This window comes from Carcharodon carcharias, chromosome 12 (assembly GCF_017639515.1).
Source record: "Carcharodon carcharias isolate sCarCar2 chromosome 12, sCarCar2.pri, whole genome shotgun sequence".
In the NCBI taxonomy this organism is placed as follows: domain Eukaryota; kingdom Metazoa; phylum Chordata; class Chondrichthyes; order Lamniformes; family Lamnidae; genus Carcharodon; species Carcharodon carcharias.
The window spans coordinates 125,665,322-125,687,752 of NC_054478.1; the positions used below are offsets into that span (position 1 = coordinate 125,665,322).

Genomic DNA, 22,431 nt, shown 5'->3' on the forward strand with positions numbered 1-22,431 from the left:
AGGGGACATAACAGATTATATTCTTTTCAGAAGTCTTCTTTTAAATTTGGATTTGCAATGTCTCCCTTCCTTCTGCCGTCTCTTTCAATCACAGAATCCATTTTACAACCTACATTATGAATGACCCAGTGCCTCCTGCACATGCGGAACTGCTCCCATGGGTCTCTTTATACAACGTGTTTCCCTGAACGGCCTCCCGCTAGGTTAGAGTCCAGCCCTCCTCCCAGCACCACCCCTGTCCTCCCCTATCCCAACTAAGGTCATGTGTGTCTTTACCCACTGTGGTTCAGGGGCTCTTGGACCTCTAGAGCAGTGGAGACCCAGACTCTGCCAGCCCGTGTCCTTCCACATTCCCCTCTGAGTGGAGCTGATGCCCAGAGGCGCATGTCCCACTGCCAGAAACAGGCAGCTCGATTGCCATATTCCCCCCTATGACAGATCTTGGCATCCAAGAACATGGTGGTGCCAGGCACAGGTTGACATCTGCCTCCTTCATACCGATATCAGGACTCAGTTGATAGAACTCTCATCTCTGAATCAGTAAGTTGTGCATTCAAGTCCTACCCCAAAGACTTCACCACATAGTCCAGGCTGACACCCTCAGTGAAGTACCGAGGGAATACCGCACTGTCTGAGGTGCTGTCTTTCAGATGAGACTTTAAACCAAGGTCCCGTCTTCTCGCTCACGTGGATGTACATAATCCCACGGTACAAGTTCGATGAAGAGCAGGTGAGTATCCCCAGTGTCCCGGCCAACATTTATCCCTCAATCAACATCATAAAATACAGATTATCTGGTCATTGCTGTTTGTGGGAACTTGCTGTGCACAGATTGGCTGCTGTGTTTCTTACATTACAACAGTGCCTACACTTCAATATGTACTTGGAATGTCCTGAGGTTGCTAAAGGTGCCAAATAAATGCATGACTTTCTTTCTTAGATCATGCCACCAGGATGCAAACACACTCCTGCGGAATCCAACAGGACTTTATCCCATTTGGGAAAAGCCATAAGAAATCCACAAATATTTTCCAGCTGAATTCAAATCAAGTGTGGTCAAATCTGGTTGGAAAGCTGGTCTGACCAATCTCATTTCCTTCTTGCCATATCCATCAATCAGCAGAGGCTCTAGCCAGCATGGCAAATATGCAGCCAATAATGACTGTGATGCCACATCCAGGGTGTTAACAGCTGAGTGAGCAGGGAGTGGCTGCAATGCCACATCCAGAGCGTTAACAGCTGAGTGAGTAGGGAGTGGCTGCGATGCCACATCCAGAGCATTAACAGCTGAGTGAGCAGGGAGTGGCTGTGATGCCACATCCAGAGCGTTAACAGCTGAGTGAGCAGGGAGTGGCTGCAATGCCACATCCAGAGCGTTAACAGCTGAGTGAGTAGGGAGTGGCTGCGATGCCACATCCAGAGCATTAACAGCTGAGTGAGCAGGGAGTGGCTGCGATGCCACATCAAGAGCGTTAACAGCTGAGTGAGCAGGGAGTGGCTGCGATGCCACATCCAGAGCGTTAACAGCTGAGTGAGCAGGGACTGGCTGCAATGCCACATCCAGAGCGTTAACAGCTGAGTGAGCAGGGACTGGCTGCGATGCCACATCCAGAGCATTAACAGCTGAGTGAGCAGGGAGTGGCTGCGATGCCACATCCAGAGCGTTAACAGCTGAGTGAGCAGGGAGTGGCTGCGATGCCACATCCAGAGCATTAACAGCTGAGTGAGCAGGGAGTGGCTGCGATGCCGCATCCAGAGCGTTAACAGCTGAGTGAGCAGGGAGTGGCTGCGATGCCACATCCAGAGCGCACAGGCGGCCCCTACCCCAATTTTCTTGTCTTTCCATTCCACTGTCTCCTGGAGGTCAGAGATCTCTTGGGCGAAGGAACGCTGCTTCTGGTTCAACTCTTTGATCTCCTACCGCCGATCCCAAGCCGAGGAGCATGAAGGAGGAAAAAAGGAGAGGAAGAGAAAAAGAGAGAGAGAAAGAGAGAGAGAGAGAAAGTGAAAGGAAACTAGAAAGAGCAAAGACAGGAAAGAACAGCATAAAAAATGGCAACCAGAGAAGAAGTTCTTCACGTTCATTGATATTCAGGCATTACCTCAGATCAGTTAAAACACCCTCAGCCAATTAATGTAATTCAAAATAATCAATGTCTGATGGAATTATTCTAATGGAGCTCCACCTTCTAAATGTCACTTAAGTAAAAACACAGCCAGACAAAGGACCACCAGGTTCCAGTCAGACTCCATGCTGACTGACCTGACCCTAGGCTAGGTGACTAGTTGGGGACTTACTCCCCATACTCCTAGGAAACCGAGCCAGATATCAGTCAGAATTCTAGTGCCTCCTGTTAGCCAGGACCGGGCTATGATGCACTCCATGGTCAAACAGTCTGCTGATCACATGGAAGAATGGCCAAATGGGCAAGGAATGAGCAGAACCAAATGTAGCCCTAATCAGTGCCTTACCCAAACTTGAGTCCGTGTAGTCAGTTAAGTAGGAGGGGATAGAACCAAGGCACTGGGGCAATGGTGACAGTGGATAGTGACGGTTGAGGTGGCAGCAACCAGGTCCCCAAAGCAGGTTGTTCAAGTCTTGGCACTGAACCAGCAGCAAATCTGCCTGGTGTGCAGAGGCTTCATCAGGCCATGCACACATCAGCATCTCCAAGCAACCAGTCTTTATGGGTCAACCTGATGCCAAGCCATTTGACTGAGCTTGTCCTTGCATAGTCTTTGTAACTATCTTTGAGTAACTAAATAACAAACCTTCTAACTAACCATTAACAATTGGATTACAAAGATGGATTGACTGACCCTAAAAGAATCTGAACCTTGGCTCATTTCCACATTCCAGGCTTCCCAGGGGATTAAGGCCCTGAGCTTGTTGGCCATCAGAACATCAAACATCCCATTGCCAAATGGCGGCAGCTTTGCTGTTGCTCATATAACATGAGAAAGAACAGTTCACTTACCGTTAACATCTCTTCCCTTTCTTTAAGAGTCTCCTTCATCGTCTCAAACTGATGCTGCAGAATGCTGTAGGCGTGTTTCTGTCTGTCCAATTCCTAACAAGAGGACAAAGTCAGAAATTTCAGCTCCAACACCCAGGGTAGCCAAAACCTGAACCAGCTACAGCACCAGAGCTAATGACAGACTCTGTTCCGGACCTAAACACCAATTAACATGCTATGGCAGAGCAGTCCAAACAATCCAGTCTGTGATTCCCCAAAGTGATGGGACAGGGGTCCGTGTCTGTGACTCCCCAAAATGATGGGTACAGGGGTCTGTGTCTGTGATTCCCCAAAGTGATGGGACAGGGGTCTGTGTCTGTGATTCCCCAAAGTGATGGGACAGGGGTCTGTGTGATTCCCCAAAGTGATGGGACAGGGGTCTGTGTCTGTGATTCCCCAAAGTGATGGGTACAGGGGTCTGTGTCTGTGATTCCCCAAAGTGATGGGACAGGGATCTGTGTCTGTGATTCCCCAAAGTGATGAGACAGGGGTCTGTGATTCCCCAAAGTGATAGGACAGGGGTCTGTATCTGTGATTCCCCAAAGTGATGGGACAGGGGCCTGTGTCTGTGATTCCCCAAAGTGATGGGACAGGGGTCTGTGTCTGTGATTCCCCAAATTAATGGGACAGGGGTCTGTGTCTGTGATTCCCCAAAGTGATGGGACAGGGGTCTGTGTCTGTGGTTCCCCAAAGTGATGGGACAGGGGTCTGTGTCTGTGATTCCCCAAATTAATGGGACAGGGGTCTGTTACTGTGATTCCCCAAAGTGATGGGACAGGGGTCTGTGTCTGTGATTCCCCAAAATGATGGGACGGGGTCTGCGTCTGTGACTCCCCAAAGTGATGGGACAGGGGTCTGCGTCTGTGATTCCCCAAAATGATGGGACAACTCTGCATCTGTGACACCCTCCCTCCCCCAACATGCATAAGAACTCAAGAATTAGGAACAGAAGTAGGCCATTGGCCCTTCGAGCTTGTTCCACCATTTGATAAGGTCATGGCTGATCTGATTGTGTCCTCAATTCCAAATTCTTGACAATTCCCCTAACCCTTGACTCCTTTGTCAATCAAAAATTTATCTAACTCAACCTTGAATATATTCAATGACACAGCCTCCACTGCTCTCTGGAGAAGAGAATTCCACAGACTAACGACCCTCTGAGAGAAAAAAAATCTTTTCATCTGAATCTTAAGCAGGAGACCCCTAATTTTTCAACTGCATCCCATCCTTCTAGACTCCCCCAAAAGGGGAAACCCTGTTAAGTCCCCTGAGGATCTTATATGTTTCAATAAGATCATCTTTCATTCTTCTAAAATCCAATGGGTATAGACTTAACGTGTTCAACCTTTCCTCATAAGATAACCCCTTAATTCCTGGAATCAGTGATGTGAACTGTCTCTGAACTGCTTCTAATGCAATTATATCCTTTCTTAAGTAAGAAGACCAAAACTGTAAACAGTACTCCAGACTGTACTACACTACAGTCCTGTACAGCTGTAGTAACACTACCTTACTTTGATATTCCATTCCCCTTATAATAAACACCAACTTTCTATTTGCCTTCCTTGTCACTTGCTGTACCTGCATGATAACTTTTTGTGATTCATGTGCCAGGACACCCAGATCCTCTGTACCATAGAGTTCTGCAGTTTCTCTGTATTTGAATATAATTTACTGCCTTTCAATTCTTCCTGCCAAGGTGGACAAGTTAACATTTTCCCACATTACACACACGTTTGCGCACTCACTTAATCTGTCTATGTTCCTTTGTAGACTCTTAATATCTTCCTGACAACTTACTTTTCTACCTATCTTTGTGTCATCAGCAAGTTTAGCAACCATACATTCAGCCCCTTCATCCAAGCCATTAATGTAGACCTTAAATATTTGAGGCCCCAGAACTTATCCCTGTAGGACTCCACTTGTTGCAACTTGCCAATCCAAAAATGACCCATTTATCCCTGTTCTCTGCTTCCTGTCAGCTAACAAGTCCTCTATCCCTGCTAATATATTACTGCCTACGCCATGAACTCTTATTTTGTGTAGTAAACTTTGATGGGGCAACTTATCGAATGGCTTTTGGAAATCCAAATACACCGTATCAACAGGTTCCCCTTTATGCACCTTGCTTGTTACACCATCAAAAAACTCAAGAAATTAAGCAAATGATTTCCCTTTCATAAAACCATGTTGACTCTGCTTGATTGTATTATGATTTTCTAAATGTCCTGCCATTACCTTCTAAATAATGAGGATACGACATGGGTCTGTGTTTTTGATTTCCTCCACCACTCCCCCTCACACACACACACACACACACACACAGAGTGATGGAACATCATAATCATTGTACCAAACAGTAGGAAACACTCACTCACTATGAGAACTGCAATCTGCTGTCATTGGTCCAGAAGCCTCCTCAAACCCCCTGACCCCATTCACCTTGGTCTTCTCCTCATGCATCCTGTGCGTCTCCGCTAACTGTTCCTCCAGCTCCAGCAAGCTTTCCCTCAGTGTGTCCACTTGGTACATGAGGTTGGTCTTTTCATTGTCCAGCTGTGCATTTGACACCATGGCTTTTTTGTATTTCTCCTCCACTTCGGCCAACGAGTCCTGGGGCAGTGAGAAAAACAATCATCATTGGAGCACGACTGCTGTTCTCAGAGGTTCAAAATTGAATGGGCTGAGGTAGACAATGGGGAGGAAGAGGCTCAATTCCACTGCAGCCAAGAAAGAGTCAACCCTAGCCTAAATTCACAGCCTCAGTCAGAGGAGACCTTCATCCTTCCAACTGGGATTTGAACCTGGATCCCAGAAGTAAGAGTCCAGAGTTTGATCAGTGGTCTGGGCCTCAGTGTTGTTACATGACCCACCTCAGCTGAAGAAGGGACATTTGTGGACCAACAACCACCCATCTCACTGCCACGCTCGGTTAGTATGTTCAACCACTACACCATCACCCACCTTACTCAGTTGGTAGTTTCTACCCCCTCTTCATCCTTTAGTTGGTAAATTTGCCCATACCCCTAACTCCTTAACTGATAGGTTCCACAGAACCACCAGACTCCTTGGATGGAAGATTCCAACACTCCCCCACCAAACCCCTCCCCAGAACCCTTGGTTGGTAGATTTCCCATCCCCAATCCTCAGTTGATAGATTCTACATGGTGACCCCTTCCTCCCAGAAGCCTCAATTGGTGGATTTTCCGATCCCTCAAGGTATGCAGGGTGAGTTGGGGGCATTGAGACTGTTACACAGTTGGTACCAGTAGAAACGGTCGCAATCTATATGGGAGGGGAGGAGGAATTCCAGTTTGGAAGTGTCTCCATCTTCAAGACTGTTTTGTACCAGCAGGAGGCTGAGAGTATTGTCCCAGCTCTGAATTATCTGAGCACCACTGTTGTTCCTAGTGGCAGACTTTGTGACTATGTAATGCACCCATACTGGTCACTAAGCATCCAGTGAGTGAGTCACACAGGCCAAAACGTCTAGGGTTCCACTCTCAGCTCTGAACTGTGTTGCTGATTTAAGCCAAAGACATTGCTTGCGGAAGGAGGGGGCTATGGCATTCTGGGTTAGGAAAGAGGGAATAATGTGAATCAGGGAGCCATAGGGACATTGTAGGGGTGGGGGGCAGGATTAATATGTAGTTCCAAAGCCTGTCATAGTTGAGCTGTCAGGAACAGATTATCTAGGGTCATGGGACACTCAATATACAGGATGTCTTCCAGCAGCTGTTCAAACAGGTACCAGGAAAATAGGAATCATTGTGAGATCATCAGGATGAGTGAAGAGAGTGAGTGGGAGGGGGGATGGACTGTGGAGGGAGAATGTGCAAAACAGCAGGGTTGGGGAGAATGTGAGAAAATACAAGAGGAGGAGCTGAGAGGAAGAGAGAGAGAGAAAAGGTAGGAATTGATAAACAGGCTTCCAAGTTGAAGAAGAACAAGCAAATTGGAAGAACTGGTTAGAGTTTGGTTCATGCAGAGTGACTAAAAACTTGAAACTGTCCAGCACAGTCCATGCTGTTAGTGTGGAGGCACATCAGAAAGGGATCAATTGGAATAGGCCTCTGCTAGTTGATACCATGTCTGCACACAGGCAGCTAAGGACCACTGGGAGAGGGGATCACGCTCATTCCCAAATTTGGTACCTTCAGCTCCTTCAGCCCTTCCATGTATTTTCCTTCAACATCCTGTATCTGGTCCTTTAGCTCAAAGATTTCCTGGGAGAGAATCAGACAGCAATATGAAATGAAAGAAAGAGAGAAAGGAAGAGATATATAGACAGAGACAGAAACAGAAAGAAAGAGGTAGAGTAAAAATGAGAGATAGAGAGGCTGTGAACGAGAAAGGTACAGAGAGAGAGGAGGAGAAAGACAATGAAAGATATATAGGCACAAAGATACAAAGAAAAGGAGAGACTGAAACAGAATGATTGAGAAAGTGAGACTAACAGACAGTCAGACGCAGTGAGATAGAGAAAGATAGGAAAAACAAAGACAAGGAGAGGGACAGAAAGGCATAAAGTCATGAAGAGACAAACAACACAGAGAGAGGTTAAGAAAGAGAGAGAGATAAGCAGAGTGGGGTAAAACAACAACAACTTAGAGGAGAACAAGAAAGAGGGACAGGAAGACAAAGAAAGACATAGATATTGAGAGAAAAAGAGAATGACTGCGACAGAGTGACAGTGAGTGGCAGATGGGCAGAGTGAGATAGAGCGGGAGAAAGAAAGGCTGAGAGAGGATAGGGGCTGAGAGAGAAAAAGGGAGACAGAGGGGGACAAAAAGAGAGGGAGGCAAAAAGAGAGAGGAGAAGGGGGAGGGAGCAAGAAACTAATAGAGAGAGAAGGACAGAGAGTCAGAAAGAGAAAAAGATTGTGAATAAAGAGACAAAGGAGAAACAAAGAGGGGAGTTGGATACAGAAACACAGACAGACAGAGAAACAGGGACAGGTTAAAAAAAAGAAACCAAGGGAGAGAAAGATAGAAAGCATAGGGCTAGAGAGAGAGGCAGATCCACAAAGCGAAAGAGGAGGAAGAGAAGAAAAAATAGAAAGAAACAGGGAGACAGTTACAGAGAGAGAGAGGGGGTCAGAGATATGGTAGGAATGATAGAAGCAGAGATGGAAAAAAGAGATAAAAACACAATGTGAAAGAGACAGAAAGAGTATTGGGAGACAATGTGAGGCAAAAAGAGAGAGAGAAGCAGATAGAGTAAGACAGATACAATTAGTGTGAAAACGAGAAAAATAAAGAGAGAGAAAGGGAGCAAGGCTTTATGGAGCGGAAGACGGAGAGAGGGGGAGACAAGGAGAGAGAAAGGAATAATCAGACAGTGAATCTGTGAAAACAAGAGAGAAAGAGGGTAGAGAGACAAATCAACAGGGAAGCAGAGAAAGACACAGGGATACACAAAGGTAGAGACAGAAACAGAGACAGACTGAGGAAGACAACCAGTGGCACATGTACCCAGCCCTATAAGGAGATAAGAAAAGATAAAAGATAAATTCCACACACATGCACAACCCTGAGCCACGGCAGTACTAAAGAGTTGACTATCCCAGCAGAATTCTCTACTCCCCTTCTCCTGAAGACATGCTTGTGAAATTTGGGCATTTGCCAATAAAGTTCGGAACTGTGCTCCTAGTGGGTGAGACTTGCCCACTGGGATCACAAGCTTTGAAATGATCCTCCCCCACTCTGCACCCCCACCCTTACTTCTTTGTACCTTGATCTCTCGAATGGAGCCTTCAGTGTCCATTGAGGTGGTGGTTTCCCCACTGCCTCGCCTCGACAAGGTGCCCCCCAGGGAGGCAAGGGTAGCAGCAGAGAGGCTTGAGGCTGCTCGGGATCCCTTAAACAAAAAACATGTCCATTAGCCAAGTATGTGCACACGAAGCAAAGAATGTACTGCTGCCTAGGGCCTTTCCTCTGCTTGTTAACCTCCACTGGCCTCCATACCACATCCTGTGGTTCCTGCAGTTCACTTTCAACAGGCATGGACACCAAGCATCAGCTACAACTAGAATGGCCCGACTAGAACCAATCTAGTGGGATATCAAATCAACATCACATTGAATAGGGGTGATGTATATTTGTGATGGAACTAGGTGGTTGAAGGTAATGTGCAACCCGTGACTTGTGACCATCATTCACTTTCTCATTCCCAGCATGAACCCGCAGAAAAGCCATCGTCTACAGGGTATTTGAATCTAGCCCATGCTGCACCTGCCCTGGGAGTGTTTGATGGGACAATATAGAGGGTGCTTTATTCTGTATCTAATCCATGTTGTCCCTGCCCTGGGAGTGTTTGATGGTACTGTATAGAGAGAGCTTACTCTCTATTTAACCCGTGCTGTACCTACCCTGGGAGTATTTGCTGGGACTGTAGAGAAAAAGTTATACTCTGTATTTAACCCGTGCTGCATCTGCCCTCAGAGTGTTTGATAGGACAGCGTAAGAGGGAGCTTTACTCTATATCTAACCCATGCTGTAGCTGCCCTGGAGGTATTCGATGGGACAGTGTAGAGCGAGCTTTATTTTGTATCTAATCCATGTTGTACCTGCTCTGAGAATGCTTGATGGAGCTTTATTCTGTATCTCACCCATACTGCACCTGGCCTGAGAATATTTGATGGGACAGTGCAGAGGGAGTTTTACACTGTTTCTGACCCATGCTGTGCCTGTCCTGAGAGTGTTTGATGCTGTCACTGGTGGTCTGAAGTAGAAAATGTTCCCTCACTTTGATAAACACAAAATAGACAAAAAAGATAAATAGTAAAACAGGTTGTGGCCAACCTATCCCCCAGCAGGGCTCAGCTGTGAGGAGAATGTGCCCCAGATTAAAGATACAGAACACCAGTAAGAGCCTGGAGCTGTCAGATGTGGGGCCAAATGTCACTCGACTGCCTGAAGTGTGACAGTATCACTGAGCACCTTTCTAATCCCAGCACAAGGAATTGTAGGTGAACCACGTGGAAACTCCAAGTAATCATTGAGTGGTTCCTGGAGCTCCATTGAATGGTGCAGTGTGCCAGACAGACAAGAGCAGAAATTTTTATCCAGTTACTTGTGGCGAGCTCCTCACCTTCTCTGCAAAATCCTTCTCCAGCCTTTCCTCCACCTACAGGAGAGAGAGAGAGAGAGACAGGGAGAGAGAGAGAAAAGGGAGAGGAGTTTAGTGTCAAAACAATTATGCCTCCCTCATATGCCAATTGCTAGTTGACACCCCTTGCCCAGCAAGGATCAGTGCCCACAGAATCATATCCAGTGAAGATGCCAATCAAAACATATCCAGTAAGGATCAGTGCTTACGGAACTGTATCCAGTGAGAGTCAGTAGCCAGTGCAGGTCATCAGCCAGTTAGAATGAGTCGTCAGTGTGAGAGCAACTAGTGTGAATCAGTACCTATATAAGTGTGAGACTGTCAGAAGCTCAAAACATTGCAAATAAAACTCAATGAGCTCATACGCAATGTGGTTACTGAGGCTAATGAACGTAATGCTTTCAAAACCCAAAAAGCAAACCATACCTAATCCAAAACAATTCACTGTTATGCAATACTCTTAACAGCTTAACCCAAATTACTCCCACCACCAATGTCAGGCTTATACCTACTAGCACTGTACATACTCCAGTGTTATACAGTCACAGACCGGTACCCGCCGTACTGTACCCGTGAGTTATAGGGTCACAGACCTGTACCCACCAGTACTGTACCCAGTGTTAGACAGTGACAGACCTGTACCCACCAGTACTGTACCCCAGTGTTATACAGTGACAGACCTTCATCCACCAGTACTGTACCCTAGTATTATACTGTGACTGACATGTACCCACCATTACTGTACTCCAGTGTTATATAGGAACAGATCTGTACCCACCAGTGCTGTACCCCAATGTTGTACAGTGACAGGCCGGTACCCATCAGCATTGTACCCCAGTGTTATAGTCACAGACCTTCATGCACCAATACTGTACCCCAGTGTTATACAGTGACAAACCTGTATCCACCAGTATTGTACTCCAGTGTTATACAATGACAGACTGACATCCACCAGTACTGTACCCCAGTGTTATACAGTGACAGACTGACATCCAGCAGTACTGTACCCCAGTGTTATACAGTGACAGACTGGTACCCACCAATATTGTATCCCAATGTTATACCATCACAGGCCTTGATCCACCAGTACTGTACCCCAATATTATAGAATGACAGACCTGTACCCACCAGCATTGTACTTGGGTGGTATACAGTCATAGGTTCATACACGGTGTCATACAGTGACAGACTTGTACCCACCTGTACTATACCCCGGTGTTAGACAATGACAGACCTGTACCCCAGTGTTATACAGCGGCAGACCTGTATGCACCAATACTGTACCCCAGTGTTAGACAGGGACAGACTGGTACCCACCAATATTGTATCCCAGTGTTATACAGTCACAGGCTTTCATCCACCAGTACTGTACCCCATTGTTATACAATGACAGACTTGTACCCCAGTGTTATACAGTGACAGACCTGTAAGCACCAATACTGTAACCCAGTGTTATACAGTGACATACCTGTACCCACTAGTACTGTACCCCACTGTTTTACAGCGACAGACCTGTACTCACCAGTACTGTACCTCGGTGTTATATAGTGACTGATCCCTGCCCCCCTAGCACTGTACCCAGTGCTAGACAGTGACAAACCTGTACCTGCCGGTAATGTATCCCAGTGTTATACAGGGACAGACCAGTACATGCCAGTGCAGTACCCCAGAGTTACATAGTGACAAACCTGCACCCACCAGTACTGTACCCCAGCATTGCACAGTGGCAGACCAATTCCGCCAGTACTGTACCCTAGTGTTATACAGGGACAGACTAGTACCTACCAGTACTGTACCCAAGTGTTATACAGCGACAAACCTGTACCCACCACTACTGTACCCCAGTGTTATATAAGGACAGATCTGTACTTATCAGTACTGTACCCAAGTGTTATACAGTGACAGACCTGTACCCACCACTACTGTACCCCAGCATTTGCAGGAACAGACCTGTACCCACCAGTACTATAACCCAGTGTCATTCAGCGATGGGCTTCAATGGAATAGTTAATATCCCAGAAGAAGGGGCTCTCCCAGCTCACACAAAGCAATATAATGGAGTTGATGGTCTGATAAATTTCTCAAGTATCTACATGATTTTTATATCCAATAAATGCCAACTGGACTGAGAGAATCCAAGGACAGTACATAAAACCAGAAGTTCAGGATGAAAACTGATCTAGGGGTTGGGTTCAATGCTCTCAATGAGACTGCAGCAGGATCTAAGATCACAGCTGGATTTGTAGAGCAAAACCTTGTAACCAGATAAACAATTACACACTAAAGGTTTGTGTCCAGGTTGTGAAGTAGACAAGCAGGAAGATGGGAGAGCATAAAGGAGGGAGAGAAGAATCGGAAGGAGGGAAGGGAAGTTGAAGAGGAGAACGAAGCAGAGGAGGAAGGGGAATGAGGAAGCAGAGCAGGGGATGGAATGTGAAGGAAATGAGAGAGGAGGGAAAGGAAATGAGGAGAATGGAAGAGGGAGGAAGAGGTGGGGGGGAGAAGGTGATGGGGAGCAGAGGAGCAGGAGGAAGAGGAGGAGGGGGAGGGAGAGAAAGGGGAGGCGAGGAAGGGGAGGGAGAGAAAGGGGAGCGGAACGAAGAAGAGGAGGGGAGGGAGAGATAGGGTAGGGGTTTGAAGGGGAAGGGGAGGGGCTGAAAGGGGTCAAGCAAGAAAAGTGAAAAATCACAACAGTACAGAGTAGGTAAGAACATTCTCACCACTGGGCTTGCACGAGCTGAACTGGCACGAGACGATGTGCGGGAACCAGAGCCAAGAAAGCAATTATGTTCTGAGGTCTAGGTGAGTGAAGAAAAGAACAGAGAGATAGAGAGAAAGAGAGAGAGAGTTAGGATTAGACTGATAGTGTTTAGGAGCAGCTAGTAACAGTCCTGTATATGCTGATAATATGCCATCAAGCAAACAGCATGCAATGTCATTCAACCATCGATAGTTTAATGGAGAGAGCGTAATCCTATGTCTGGGACACAACTTTCCCTGGCCACCCATCTGTACTAAAGTGCTCCATCTTCCTAGGGAACCAATTTGGGACTGGCCATATGCTAGCAAGAAAGCCAAGTGAGCTGTATCTGAGGGGCTGGCTTCAGATCAGGGCGGGCATCGCTTTAGGATAAATCAGGAGGCACCACTTGGAGATCCTGGGTCCACACGCAGTCTGTCCCAACTCCTACACCAACCTGTCCCTACAGTGAGGTCCCAGCATCACCCCCGACCATATATAGCACTTTTAATGGAGTAAAATGTTTCAAGATGCTTCACAGGTGTGTTATTGAACAAAATCTGACACCATGCTTTATAAGGACAGATGACCAAAAGCTTGGTGAAAGGCGTAGGTTTGAAGTGCATTTTAAAGGAGAAAGAGGTAGACAGGTTTAGGGAGAGAGTGCCAGAAGTTGGGGCCCAGGCAGCTGAAGGCACAACTAACAATGATGGAATGATTAAAATTAGGGCTGCATAAGAATTAGCTAGAACCGGATGAGTACAGAGATCTTGCAGAGTGTTGTATGGCTAGAGGAGATTACAGAGATGGGGAGGGGTGAAGACATAGGAAGAATTTGAACCAAAGCCCCACCACTGGTCCTTTTGTACTGGTGACTATCCAGTATAGGCTGTTTGTCAGTTTTCTGCACCCATACCACTCACAATACTGGAGGGTTGGGGACAGGTTCAGGGGAATCCAAGGCACTCATACCAACAGCGCAAACTCCAAGTCAGGATCGTTTTTCTGCCAGCTCTAGTGCTGCGTGGAATAACTGGGCTAACTTTACCAGCATCCTGGCACCTAGGGTAGCTGGGGATAAAGCTGGATCCAGGAAGAGGCAGTAGTGACTGGGGTGGGGGAGAGAAAGAGAGAGGGAGTGACTGGGTCTTACTGCATGAGAACTGGAGGTACTGTACCGGCGGCTCCCACTCCCATCATAGGCAGACACCTGGAAGAATGAAACAACAGTGAAATAAAGACAACCAATGTACAAGCACAGGAGGCTAACCTAGCATGGCAAGGTCATTGCTGAGTAATGGACATGTGGTGCAACCATGCAGAGCCTGAGCAGTGAGACAGTGTTTATAGACTGGTTCGCAATGGTATACAGACCCACACAATGCTCAGCAAACACATGGAAATGAGTCATTAACTCTTTAGACTCAAGGAAGATAAACTGGAATATGTTTTAAATCATAAGAAGCTAGGAACCATAAAGGAACAAAAACCACTCAAAGGCTAATGGAACATTTCTTTCAAGGAGGCTGGAATATAAATGGGTGAATGTTATGCTTCAGTTGTATCCTATCTTGGTCAGACTCTATCTGAAGTACTGTGTTTAGTTATGGGCACTGCAGCTCAGGGAGGTCTTGTGGTATGCAACGCAGATTCACCAGCATTATACTGGGACTAAAAGGGTTAAACTACAATGGGTTTCATAAACCTGCCTTGAGTTTAGAAGATTGAGCCATGATCTGTTAAAGGTACTTAAAATATTAAAAGGATGGGATAGGTTAAATATAGAGAAACTATTTTCTGTGGCGGTGGAGTCCAAAATCTGGAACACTCTGCCCTGTACATGCTGGAAGACAATTGGTGTTTTCAAGACTGAGATCGCTAGATTTCTGAAGGATATAGGTATCAAGAGCTGAGGAGCTAAGGTGGGAAATGCAAGTTGAGGTACAGAGCAGTCACAATCTTAATTGACTGATCATGTTCTTCTGTAAACAAACCCTTTTACCACCAATAACAGGAGTATGCCTTTAGCCCTGGAGTGTTTGCTCCCTCACATTAATTAGCCCCTGCAATCTCACTTTTCACTCCCAGCTCCCCCACCGTTTCTCCAAACACTTTCATCCTTGAGGCAGGACCAATTTCCAGTTTAAACACCTCAACACATCCTGCAGCTGTCTGTGTCAGGGTGTCAGCTGTATCATTCAAATGCAAATGTGTTTCTATTTCTTTCAGAATAAAGTGTGTGAGTAATTTGAGATCTGTCCTCTGGTTTATATAGCATATGGTGAGCAACAGGTGATTTTGTGCTTAAGCTTCCATCCCGGGGATGTTCCTGTGCCTGTCATGGACTAATTGATGCAAACTGACTGCTATGATTACTCAATAACTCCATTATTCTTATGCAACTCTTCTTCTTAGGCACTACTTTGGGATCGAGGATGATTTGCTTCCACCCCAGTTCAAAGAGTTCTGAGATGGTTGATAAGTCCAATGAGTGATCTGTGGACTCTGCTATGTGTGGGGCGGGTGGTGCTTGAAGGGTCGGGTAGATGAATTATTGGATGAATTATGAGGTTTGTGAGCTCTCCAATGCCTCGACTTTGCCTCTGTGTATTGCCGATGAAGTCCCTCAATGTGTTTGGTACCTTCCCGAATAACCATCTCCATTTTTGTTGGTCACAAGCCAGGGACTCACGTGAGCCAAAGGAGATGTCTGACCTCTTCAGAGATGTTTTGAGGACATCCCTAAAGCATTTCCACTGTCCTCCCTTGGGAGTCTCCCGAGTGACCAAATTCCGAGTAGACCAGCTGCTTCAGGCATACGAACAACATGTCCTGCTGGTTTTGAGTGATTAATGCCTTGGTACTGGGCAAGTTGGCTTGGGAGAGGACACTGCTGTTGACTGCCTTTCTTGGGCACCAGATTTCAAAGATCTTGCGAAAGCACCTCTGGTGGTACTTCTCCAGTGCTCTGAGGTGCCTGCTATAGATTGTCCAAATCTCTGAAGAATAAAGGAGAATGGGGGATCACTGTCCAATAAATTATGACCTCAGTTTCAGCTTTGAGATCCTGGTCCTCAAACACTCTTTTCCTCAATCGGCTGAAAGCTGAGCTGGCACATTGGAGGAGGCTCCCATGAAATGGAAAATGATCCAAAGTTCCCAGAATCTTGTCACTGATCTTAATCAATGGGGAGAAGCATTTTGCTGTGGGAGCTGGTTGGAAGAGGACCTCAGTTTTCCGTGAATTCAGTGAAAGTTCTATTTTCTCATTTGTTTCGGAGGAGTTGACGATGACCCAGAGCTCAGTTTCTGAGTGAGCACACACTACTGCCATTGGAGCTCAATGACTGAACTTGGAGTAATTTTGGGGATTGAAGGAGGCACTGGTCAGTTTCCCATCGGTTCTCTAAATTATCTCTATGCCTCTGGGTAATTTGCTGGAAGTGAGGTGCAGTATTGCAACGAGGAAGATGGAGAAGAGAATTGGTGCGATAACACAGCCTTGTTTGACCACAGCCTTCACTGAGATAGGGCCTGTGGTGGTTCCATTGGTGACATCACGGTGGAATAGGCAAAGGATGGTCAAAAATTTCCAAGGGCAGCCAAATTTGAGGAGGATACACCATAAGACTTCACGGTTGACAGTCGGGAAGGTCGCAAATCTCTGGAAGGGTGTGATTGGCAAGGAAGGAGTAGGGAAAGCAAACGCCAACAGAGTCCTCCTCTTGATGAAATGTCTAGAACATGATCTTTTCATAACCAACACCCTGTTCTGCCAGCAAGACAATCACAAGACATAAGAACCTAAGAACATAAGAAATAGGAGCAGGAGAAGACCATAGGCTCCACCGAGCCTGTATGATAATATTTGGCTTCAACTCCACTTTCCTGCCTGCTCCCCATATCCCTTGATTATCTGGGAGATTAAAAATCTGTCTATCCCAGCCTTAAAATATTCAATAATGGCACATCCACAATCCTCTGGAGTAAGAATTCCAAAGATTCACAACCCTTTGAGTGAAGAAATTTCTCTTCATCTCAGTCCTAAATGATCGTCACCTTATCCTGAAACTGTGCTCCCTTGGTCTAGCTTCCCTAGCCAGGGAGAACAATGTCTCAGTATCTACCTTGTCAAGCCCCTTCATTTTCTTGAATGTTTCAATGAAATTACAAAGATTTATGTAGACCTCGTGGCAACACCCACAGTCTAAACATTGAAACCTGCTCGACTACATCTTTGGTTGAACAAGGGACCGCAGAGATGTCCACATCACTCACATCATGACAGATACCGACGATTGCTGAACCAATCACCACATTATCCAATGCACCATCTCCATCAGCCTGGCTCTGAAACAATGGAGGCAATAGAAGCAACATCACAAGAAAATTGACATCGAAGGCATCAAAGATTCCACCAAGGCAGTCATTCTCAGTCAGTATCGTAGCAGGGTCTGGCCTCCAATTCTCTTGGAACACCCTTGCCAATGGACGAAGGCACCGCTCTATTGACACCATACGGTGGTTGCCGTGGAACAACCCACCCCAGGTTAAACAAAATCACGCACAGGCATCTTCCACTCATCAAAATAAAGTTTGGGACCTGGAACATCAAGACCTCATGGACAACCCCAACAGTGACAGACCTGAGCACCACACCACCTCATGGCTCAGGAACTCCGGTGCCTCGACATTGAATTTGCTGGCCTGAGTAAGACACGACATGTAGGTTAGACATGAAGGAACCTTTTCTCTGGAAGGGCTTTCCTTAAGAGGAATGACACCTCCATGAGGTAGGCTTCAAAAATGAGCTTGCCTGGCACTTCAGCGCCTCGTCCTGTGGGATAATACTAACATACAAAATAGGAGCAGGAGTAGGTATTTCAGCCCCGTGAGGCTGCTCCATCATTCAACTCCACATTCTGCCTATCCCCAATAACCTTTGGCTGCCTTGTTAGTCAAGAATCTATCTACCTCTGCCTTAAAAATATTCAATGATCCAGCCTCCACCGCTCTCTGAGGAAGAGAGTTTCAAAAGCTCATGATACTCTGAGAGAAGAAATTTTTCTCAGTATCACTTGAAATGGGAGACCCTTTATTTTTAAATTATGTCCCATAGTTCTAGTTTCTCCCACAAGAGGAAACATCCTTTCAGCAAGTTCCTTCAGGATCTTGTATGTTTCAATAAGATCACCTCTCATTTTTCTGAACTCCAATAGATGCCTGTCCAACCTTTCCTCATAAGATAAGGTATTAGTCAAGTAAACCTTCTGTGAACTGCTTCTAACATATTCCTATCCTTGCTTAAATAGGGAGACCAAAACTGTACACTGTACTCCAGAAGTGGGCTCACCAACTGTAGCAAAACAACCCTATTTTTATATTCCGTTCCCCTTACAATTAACAACAACAGTCCATTTGCCTTCCTAATCATGTGCCTGCATACTAACTTTTTGTGATTCATGTACCACTACATTCAAATGCCTCAGAGTTCTGCAATCTCTCCCTATTTAAATAGTATGCTGCTTTTCTATTCTTCCTGCCAAAGTGGAGAAGTTCACATTTTCCCACATTATACTCCATCTGCCAATTTTTTGCCCACTCACTTAACCTATTTATGACCCTTTGCAGACTCCTTACATCTGCTTCATAACTTACTTTCATACCTATCTTTGAGTTATCAGATAATGTAGCAACCATACATTTGGTTCCTTCATCCAAGTTTTATTGATATAAATTGTAAATAGTTGAGGCCCAGGCACTAATCTCTGTGGCACTCTACCTATCACAAATTGCCAACCCAAAGATGGCCTATTTATGCCTACCCTCTGTTTCCTGTTAGCTAACTAATCCTCTATCCATGGTAATATGTTACCCATTACACCATGAGCTCTCATTTTGTGTGGTAACCTTTGATGTGGCACCTTGTCAAAAGCCCTCTGGAAATCTAAGTACAACACATCCACAGGTTCCCCTTTATGAATGTTGCTTGTTACTTCCTCAAAGAATTCCAGTAAATTAATCAAACATGATTTCCCTTTCACAAAACCACACTGACTCTGCCAGATTGCACTGTGATTTTCTAAAGTTTCCCGCTATAACCTCCTTAATAATAGATTCCAGCATTTTCCCATGACAGCTAACTGGCTTGTAGTTTCCTGCTTTCTGACTCCCTCCTTTCTTGAGTGCTATTTTTCAATCTGATGGAACCTTTCCAGAATCTAGGGAATTTTGGAAAATTGAAACCAATACATCTACTATTTCAGCAGCCACTTCTTTTAAGACCCTAGGATGAAATCCATCAGGACCTGGGGACTTGTCAGCTTTTAGTTTTAATAATTTTCTCAGTACCCTTTTCCTGGTAATTAATTTAAGTTCCTCGCTCTCTCTCAGCTCCAGATTCACACTTCTTTCTGGGATGTTATTTGTATCTCTACAGTGAAGACAAATGTAAAATATAACTTCAATTCATCCACCATTTCCTTACTTTCCATTATTAATTCCCAGACTCACTCTCTAGCGGAACAACGATCACTATACTTACTCTTTTCCTTTTTAAAAACCTGTAGAAACTCCTACCATCTGTTTTTATATTTCTAGCTAGTTTTTTTCCTCATACTCTAATTTCCCCCTCTTTATTAATCTTTTAGTCATTCTTTGCTGTTCTTTATATTCTGTCCAAACTTCTGACCTGCCTCTCATCTTTATGGAATTAGATGCTTTTTCTTTCAATTTGATACCATCTTTAACTTCCTCAGTTAGCCATGGATAGTATATTCTTCCCTGAGAGTCTTTCTCACTGGAATGTCTCTTTCCTGAGCATTCTGAAATATCTGCCACTGCATTTCTACTGACCTATCCCTTAACTTAATTTCCCAGTTCACTTTAGCCAGCTCTGTCTTCATGCCCTCATAATTGCCCTGATTTAAGTTTAAAACATTAGTCTTAGATCCACTCCATTCTCCCTCAAACTGAATGTGAAATTTAATCATATTATGATCACTGCTACCTAGGGGCACCTTCACTTTGAGATCATTAACTAATCCCGTCTCATTGTACATTAAGAGGTCTAGTACAGCCTGCTCTCTGGTTGGAACGTGCTGCTCTAAGAAACTGTTCCGAAAACACTCTATGAACTCATCTTCCAGGCTACCTTTGCTAATCTGATTCATCTGATCTATATGTAGATTAAAATCACCCTTGATTATTACCGAACCTTTCTTACAAGCCCTGTTATTTTTTCCTGTATACCCTTCCTAGTGTGGTTACTGTTAGAGGGCCTATAAATCACTCCCATAAGTGACTTCTTACTTTTACCATTTCTCATCTCTACCCAAACTAATTCGACATCTTGATCTAAAGAACTAAGGTCATCTCTCTCTACTATACCAATGTCATCCTTAATTAACAGAGCTACCCTCCACCTTTTCCTAGCTTCTTGTCCTTCCTAAATGTCATGTACCCTTGAATATTCAGTTCCCAGGCTTTATCATCTTGCAATCATGTCTCTGTAATAGCTATCAGATCATATATATTTATTTCTATTTGCAATGTCAATTAATCTGTGTTGTTATGAATGCTACGCGCATTAAAATACACAGCCTTTAATTCCGTCTTTTTATTATTTTTGTGACCTCTAGTCTCTTAGATTTTTGCACTAAGTCCCTTCCTGTCACCATCTGATCATCAATTCTCTTATCCTTACCTTATTCTCTTGCCTTGTCTTCTCAATTTCATTTATCACATCTTCCCAAACTTGATCCCTTGCTCCACTATTTAGTTTAAAGCCCTCTCTACCCCACCAGTTATGAGCCAGCACATCATGAATGCCAAGGAATCAGCATGCCACTGTCATCAGAATATACGCTCCTACACTTGAAGCAATGCACGAGACCAAGGAAGGATTCAATACTAACTTTGAGTAATCCCTAGCCCAGATCTCAGCAGGCAACAAAGTGATCCTCCTCAGGGATCATGCAACTGCCAAGCTTGTAGAAGTAAGACTTATAAATCTTCGTCTTTTTGGTCTTGTAATTCCAATGTTTATGCTGCTCTGAAAGGTCCATCAAATAGGCTCAGGCATTCAACACCCTTCACTAAGTCAACTCCATGAGGTTTATGTGCTTTAAAATGAGTCAACATAACACACACCAGAGCTCTGACAAGGGGAAGCTGAAAACCCCAAACTTCTGAACTCGGTGGGGATATTGGAAATGGTGGTGGGAGGTGGAATTGAGGATTAGACACCACCCCTTCACCGGGGGTCCAGAAGAGGGAGCTGGAGTTTGCAGCAGTCTTAGCCATGTTGCTCCTACTAAGCAAATTCACTCCTCCAGCTGCTGCCAGAGCAGAAGGGACTGTTTATCAAAGATGCATGACCACCAGAGCTGCTCGTCTGAGTGCCCCAGCACCTCTTGACAAAGAACAGTTCTGGCTGTGGTCTCCGCTTTCACACAGAAGAGTGGGCACAGGTGGACGAGGTACCAGCGGAAAGCTGGCACCTTGGAACTGCACCCCGGGAAGCAATTCAGGATCAATTCTAAAAAGGAATACTTATCATTTATAGAGCAGATTATATAACTGTGCCATCTATGGAGTACACACCACATGCAAGTGTCAGTAGAGATTCACAAATACACTACCATACATGACATGCACACTATATATATATACATACTTTAGCTCTCCCTGCAATATATCTGGGTTCAGTTGGGGAAAGGAAACCAAAATCCGACAGATAGAGGCATAGGTAAAAGCAGACACATGAATACGCACACACTGACAAACACAGACACACATGCACAGTCATTGGTATACATACATATACAGGCATAAATCCTGATACACATGGACATAGGTATGCATGAGCACACGGCATGACACAGCAAAGAAATGTAGCAGAGAAACAGACCCGAGTTCCATTCTGGGATGCCGAGTGGGACTTGGAGCCGAGTCCAGTGCCATAGAGAGGGAGGTCAGAGTAGTAGCTTCCCTGGGAGAATGTGAAAAGAGAGTCATACCTGGTCTTTGGCAAAGTGGGATGGATGGGGTGGTGGGTGGGTGAAAGAGGAGAGAGATGGGGAGGAAGAGGGGAGGGAGGATGGGAGAGAAAGGATAACCAAAGGAGAACAGGAGGGATAGGGAGGGATGGGGGGAGTGGGAGGGATGGGGAGGGACGGGGCGAGTGGGAGGGATAGGGGGAGCGGGAGGGATGGGGTAAGCGGGAGGGATGAGGGGAGCAGGAGGGATGGAGAGGGGAGGGATGGAGAGGGTGGGAGGGATGGAGAGAGCGGGAGGGACTAAGGAGATGATGGAGAAACAAATCGAGTGAAGGGAAGGTGAGAGTGAAATGTAGAGGGAGGTCAGGAGAAAGTGATGGTGGTGTTGGAGATGATGGTGGTAATGGAACACCATAACACGTAGTTTTCGTGTGAACCAAGGTGGTAGTTTACATGAAGAACACGACTGTTCCCCACACAATGAACATGGCGGGAGAATAAAAACACACAAACCGCTGTCTCCTCCCTCAGCCACTGCCTTGCTGATTTCAAACTGCCATCACTA

The 22,431-nt window shown here is 45.5% G+C and overlaps 1 protein-coding gene across 1 annotated transcript in view; it reads right to left on the minus strand.

The window, feature by feature from the left end:
* LOC121284728 (trichohyalin-like) overlaps positions 1-22,431 on the minus strand; it is a 172,596-nt gene that overhangs the window by 55,900 nt on the left and 94,265 nt on the right. Inside the window, exons 11-18 of the mRNA XM_041200279.1 lie at positions 21,779-21,859; positions 14,021-14,077; positions 12,848-12,925; positions 10,110-10,145; positions 8,751-8,876; positions 7,172-7,243; positions 5,460-5,630; positions 2,979-3,071 (exon numbers count right to left, since the gene is read on the minus strand). Of these exons, the coding sequence (XP_041056213.1) occupies positions 2,979-3,071; positions 5,460-5,630; positions 7,172-7,243; positions 8,751-8,876; positions 10,110-10,145; positions 12,848-12,925; positions 14,021-14,077; positions 21,779-21,859 (714 nt within the window). The remainder of the gene's footprint in view (positions 1-2,978; positions 3,072-5,459; positions 5,631-7,171; positions 7,244-8,750; positions 8,877-10,109; positions 10,146-12,847; positions 12,926-14,020; positions 14,078-21,778; positions 21,860-22,431) is intronic.